We start from the raw sequence: 6,542 nt of genomic DNA, 5'->3' as shown, positions 1-6,542 counted from the left end.
CAACATCCTTTTCACGACATCTGATTTCAAATATCGGACTTACTTTCATTCCATTTCGGTTCTCTTCAACCAATATGAGATTTTGATAATGGCTCTCCATTAAAACCATAACTATGCGGGTGATCAGCCAACAATTACATCAAGAAGCTCATCATTAGAAATAAGATCAAATTGTTTCTTAGGGAAATTGCTGGCTTTTTGCCTTTAGGCATCATACCTAAAAGATGATCCAAATACATTGTGCAATTCACTAAAAATTACAATTCTTTTTACTACTACTCTCAATGCGAGCTTCTCAATCGAAGAATACAATTTCCTATTTTGGACCTGAAGAAATTGTTGAAAAGTAAACTTGATTTTGGATCAAGTTTTAATTATTGGATCAATGATCCAATTATCACTTGTTGGGCCAAAACCCAATACTTGATCCAAGTTCTAGAGTTTTCTCTAGAAATATCTAAACATCTCCACCTCCTTAAAATGTTCTAGAAAATTATAGAGAATGAATATCTAGATATTCCTCTAGATAATTGTAATATAAAATTCTAGATATTATGCTAGAACTCTCTAGATTTAGGATTAAAATATTCTAGATATTTTGTACTTTGGAGGCTATAAATACCTCCCCTTCCCTCTCATTTGTAATCAAGAAGTTCCAAGTTGTTCTAAGGTGTTCAAAAGAAATAAAAATCTTCTTCTTCCTAAATATTCTATGGTCTCCCGAATTCTTAAACACTTTCTCCATTACCTCCAAATATTTCTTCCCAACAAAGTGGTATCAGAGCTAGAAGATTCCCTTGAAGATGGCGATTAACGGTGTTCCCTTTTAAATCCCGATGCTCATAAAGAGCAACTACGACAATTAGAGTCTAAGAATGACGGCTATCCTAGGAGCACATGACGTGTGGGAGATAGTCAAAAAAGGCTTCATTGAACCGGAGAATGATGGTAGTCTATCTCAAACTCAAAATGATAGTTTGAGAGACTCAAGGAAGAGAGACAAGAAGGCTCTCTGTCTAATCTATCAAGGTCTAGATGAAGATACATTCGAGAAGGTCGCGGGAGCAAAGACAGCCAAAGAAGCATGGGAGAAGCTTCGAACTTCTTACAAGGGAGCAGATCAAGTCAAGAAGGTACGTCTTCAAACTCTAAGAGGAAAATTTGAAGCGTTGCAAATGAAGGAAGGTGAACTTGTCTCCGATTACTTCTCAAGAGTTTTAACGGTTACTAATAACCTAAAGAGAAATGGCGAGAAGTTAGATTTACTAATAACCTAAAGAGAAATGGCGAGAAGTTAGATGAGGTGAGAATCATGGAGAAGGTTCTTAGATCGTTGGATCCAAAATTCGAGCATAGGTGAGAATCATGGAGAAGGTTCTTAGATCGTTGGATCCAAAATTCGAGCATATTGTCACTGTCATTGAAAAAACAAAGGATTTGGAGGCTATGACGATGGAGCAACTTCTTGAGTCGTTACAAGCTTATGAAGAAAAGAAGAAGAAGAAGGAAGATATTGCAGAACAAGTACTCAAGATGCGGATTGATCAAACTAAAGAAGAAAGCGGACGAAGTTATCAAAGACAAGGTGACGGTCAAGTCCGAGGACGAGGTCGTGGATATGGAAATGGACGAGGTTGGAGGCCTCATGATGACAACACCAACCAAAGAGGAGAAAGCTCATCAAGAGGTCGTGGGAGAGGAAATCAAAAACCAAGGTACGATAAGTCAAGCGTTAAATGCTATAATTGTGGAAAGTTTGGACACTATGCTTCCGAATGCAAAGCTCCGAACAATAATAGAGTTGAAGAGAAGTCCAATTATGTTGAAGAAAAAAGCCAAGAAGATGATATGCTATTGATGGCTTACAAGAAAGATGAACAAGATGAGGTTCACAAGTGGTACCTCGATAGCAGTGCAAGCAATCACATGTGCGGGAAAAGAAGCATGTTCGTGGAGCTTGATGAATCGGTGAAAGGAAATGTGGCTTTGGGAGATGAATCGAAGATGGAGGTGAAAGGTAAAGGAAATATTCTCATCCGATTAAAGAATGGAGATCATTAATTTATTTCCAATGTTTACTATTTCCCAAGCATGAAGACCAATATATTGAGCCTTGGACAACTCTTAGAGAAAGGTTATGATATTCAATTAAAGGATAATAACCTTTCTATAAGAGACCAAGAAAACAATCTCATTACCAAGGTGCCGATGTCAAAGAATAAAATGTTTGTTCTTAACATTCAAAATGACATCGCACAATGTCTCAAGATGTGCTACAAGGAGTCGTCCTGGCTTTGGCATCTTCGATTCGGGCATCTCAACTTTGGAGGATTAGAACTACTTTCTAAAAAAGAGATGGTGAGAGGATTGCCTTGCATCAACCATCCAAATCAAGTGTGTGAAGGGTGTCTACTTGGAAAGCAATTCAAAATGAGCTTTCCAAAGGAGTCAGACACAAGAGCACGGAAGCCATTGGAACTCATACATACAGATGTATGTGGCCCGATCAAACCAAGATCACTCGGTAAAAGTAACTACTTTCTTCTCTTTATTGATGATTTTTCAAGAAAAACATGGGTTTACTTTTTGAAGGAAAAATCAGAAGTGTTTGAAAACTTCAAAAAGTTCAAAACCCATGTCAAGAAGGAAAGTGGCCTTGTGATCAAAGCCATGAGATCCGACCGTGGAGTAGAATTCACATCCAAGGAATTTGAGAAGTATTGTGAAGATAACGGTATTCGAAGACAATTGACGGTGCCGAGGTCCCCTCAACAAAATGGAGTTGCGGAAAGGAAGAACCGGACAATCCTTGAAATGGCGAGGAGCATGCTCAAAAGTAAGAAATTACCAAAAGAGTTGTGGGCAGAAGTAGTTGCATGCGCGGTTTATCTATCAAATCGATCTCCAACAAGAAGTGTTTCGAGAAAAACACCACAAGAAGCTTGGAGCGGAAGGAAGCCCGGTGTTTCTCATCTAAGAGTCTTTGGAAGCCTTGCTCACACTCATGTACCGGACGAGAAGCGGAGCAAACTAGATGACAAAAGTGAGAAGTACATCTTCATTGGTTACGATGCCAACTCCAAAGGCTACAAGCTCTACAATCCTGATACAAAGAAGACAATCATCAGTCGAAATGTCATCTTTGATGAAGAAGGAGAATGGGATTGGAGATCAAATGATGAAGACTACAACTTCTTTCCACATGTTGAAGAAGATGAATTAGAGAAACCGAGAGAGGAGCCTGTTACCCCCACCAACTTCACCAACAACGAGTTCTCAAGAAGATGAAAGTTCGAGCGAAAGGATTCCACGTTTCAGAAGTCTGCAAGAACTTTACGAGGTAACTAAAAATCAAGACAATCTTACTTTATTTTGTCTATTTGCGGATTGCGAACCCATGAATTTCGAAGAAGCTATGAAGAAGACATGGAGAAATGCAATGGATGAAGAGATCAAGGCGATACAAAAGAATGAGACATGGGAGTTAGCTTCACTTCCAAATGGGCATAAGGCGATCGGTGTGAAGTGGATGTACAAAGCAAAGCAGAACTCTAAATGAGAAGTTGAAAGATACAAGGCAAGATTGGTGGCAAAAGGTTATAGTCAAAGAGCGGGAATCGACTATGACGAGGTATTCGCTCCTGTTGCTCGTCTAGAAACTGTTAGATTAATCATTTCATTGACAGCTCAAAACAATTAGAGGATACATCAAATGGATGTCAAATTAGCCTTCTTAAATGGAGATCTTGAAGAAGTTTACATTGAGCAACCACAAGGCTACATAATCAAGGGAGAAGAAGACAAAGTCTTGAGGTTAAAGAATGCGCTTTATGGGTTAAAACAAGCACCAAGAGCTTGGAATACTCGAATTGATAAGTACTTCAAGGAGAAAAGTTTCATCAAGTGTCCATATGAGCATGCACTCTATATCAAAACTCAAAACAATGATATATTAGTTGCATGCTTGTATGTAGATGACTTGATATTCACATGCAACAATCCAAATATGTTCGAGGAATTTAAGATGGAGATGACGAAGGAGTTCGAGATAACCGATATTGGATTGATGTCTTACTACATTGGAATTGAAGTGAGACAAGAAGATAATGGAATTTTTATTACTCAAGAAGGCTATGCTAAAGAGGTTCTTAAGAAGTTCAAGATGGATGACTCGAATCCAGTAAGCACGCCAATGGAATGTGGAGCCAAATAGTCAAAGCAAGAAGGAGTGTAGATCCAACACTATTTAAGAGCTTGGTTGGAAGCCTACGCTACTTAACGTGCACAAGACCTGACATCCTATATGCAGTCGGAGTTATGAACCGATACAAGGAGCATCCAACAACTCATTTCAAGGCAGCTAAAAGGATACTTCGCTATATCAAAGGTACCATAAACTTTGGCTTGTATTACTCTGTTTCTGACGATTACAAGCTTGTTGGATTTAGCGATAGCGACTGGGGTGGAGACGTAGATGACCGAAAAAACACAAGCGGATTCGTGTTCTTCATTGGAGATACAGCTTTCACATGGATGTCAAAGAAGCAACAAATTGTCACCCTTTCTACTTGTGAAGCGGAGTATGTAGCGGCTACTTCATGTGTTTGCCATGTTGTTTGGTTACGGAACCTGTTAAAGGAGTTGAGTTTGCCACAAAAGGAGCCAACGAAGATCTTAATGGATAATAAGTCAGCAATAGCTTTGGCGAAGAACCCAGTCTTCCATGATCGAAGTAAGCACATTGACACTCGTTATCACTACATTAGAGAGTGTGTTACCAAGAGGGACGTTCAATTGGAGTACGTGAAGACGAATGATCAAGTAGCTGATATCTTCACCAAGCCTCTCAAGCGCGAAGATTTTATCAAGATGAGGAGTTTGCTTGGAGTAGCAAAATCAAGTTTAAGAGGGGGTGTTGAAAAGTAAACTTGATTTTGGATCAAGTTTAATTATTAGATCAATGATCCAATTATCACTTGTTGGGCCAAAACCCAATACTTGATCCAAGTTCTAGATTTTTCTCTAGAAATATCTAAACATCTCCACCTCCTTAAAATGTTCTAAAAATTTATAGAGAATGAATATCTAGATATTTCTCTAGATAATTATAATATAAAATTCTAGATATTATGCTAGAACTCTCTAGATTTAGGATTAAAATATTCTAGATATTTTGTACTTTGGAGGCTATAAATACCTCCCCTTCCCTCTCATTTGTAATCAAGAAGTTCCAAGTTGTTCTAAGGTGTTCAAAAGAAATAAAAATATTCTTCTTCCTAAATTTTCTATTGTTTCCCGAATTCTTGAACACTTTCTCCATCACCTCCAAATATTTCTTCCCAACAGAAATTTCCAAGAGCGAGCAAAAGATAAGAATTTTTTTCCCGATAACACTACATATTGATAATTCAATTTCCCGACAAAAAGATAAGAACTTTTTTTCCCCAAAAACGAGCATAAGAGAGAATACCGTGTGCCGAATTCTGAGCAATTTCTCAGACGAATCATTGGTAGGGAGCACAACCCTCTCCTCCTCGGGCCTGTCCACCTTAGGGTCACTTTTCTCGGTCTCGATAGCAGAATCGGTGGCCGCAACGCCGGCCGATGAGGAGGTGGAGGTCCTGGATTTGCGGGGCAAAACCCTAGATTTGAACGACGCTGTCCTGTTACTGCGTGAGTAAAGGGGAGATCTTGGAGTTGAGAAATTTAGGGTTAGGTTTAGGGTTTTTGAGGAGGGGAGGAGAAGTAGCGAAGGAGAAGCAGCAGCTGCTGCCATTGCCATTTTGCCGTGGATGTGGCGGGTTTTTTTTGTGGAGGATAAGTTCGTAGTCGCGAGATAAAAGCAGCAGGATCCAGGCACACGCGCTGCGCGTGCAATGGTTCTTTCGGGGGTTACATTTGCAAATAACAAGATTTTGGGGGTTATAATTGCAACTGCAGATGATGAGTATCAGGTGTACCGTGTACGTATGCAAACAACTCTACTCTCTCTCTCTCTCTCTCTCTCTCTCTCTCCTCTTTTTTTTTAAAGGCCATTTCTTGAGACTGCTTCATACCTATCAGGTCACTGAGAATATTAGGTACACAAAGCGGTAAATTGCTATATTGCTATGTTACCAAACTTGAAAGATAAATATAATTATTATCTCTTACATGAAGCTTGATTACTATGTTATATATCCAGCTAAATTAGGTTTACGGTAATATATAACTATTTTACATTTGCTTATATGAAGCTAGATAACTGTGTTTGCAGACTGTTAATTCAGTTTGTTGGAGCTTAAATTGCTTGTTAGAGCGTAATTCAGCCCCATTTACAGTAACTAGGTTCTGTGCACGTGCAATGCACGTAGTTAAATGTCATGATTAAGTATTTTTTTTGTTTATTTCCTTACTAAAATTTGTTCCTATGGTTCACTTTAATTGTCTTTGCTCGCTTATATCTCTAAATTTTAGCATTGTGGTTATTTATTTTCTTTAATATACATTTAAGTGAGCTACACCCTATTTAAATTTTCATATTGAAAATTGAATTGATTGGA

At 38.6% G+C, this 6,542-nt stretch overlaps 1 protein-coding gene across 1 annotated transcript in view; it reads right to left on the bottom strand.

Moving 5' to 3' along the window:
• The window catches only part of LOC109843215 (threonine--tRNA ligase, chloroplastic/mitochondrial 2), a 17,582-nt gene extending 11,762 nt beyond the window's left edge, over positions 1–5,820 (bottom strand). The window contains exon 1 of the mRNA XM_020412153.1: positions 5,471–5,820. Coding sequence (XP_020267742.1) covers positions 5,471–5,782 — 312 coding nt within the window. The 5' untranslated portion in view covers positions 5,783–5,820. The remainder of the gene's footprint in view (positions 1–5,470) is intronic.

The sequence above is a fragment of the Asparagus officinalis genome, chromosome 5, assembly GCF_001876935.1.
Source record: "Asparagus officinalis chromosome 5, Aspof.V1, whole genome shotgun sequence".
NCBI classification, from domain to species: Eukaryota; Viridiplantae; Streptophyta; class Magnoliopsida; order Asparagales; family Asparagaceae; genus Asparagus; species Asparagus officinalis.
Note: the sequence above shows the minus strand (reverse complement) of the source record. Positions and strands in the feature narration are given on the sequence as shown.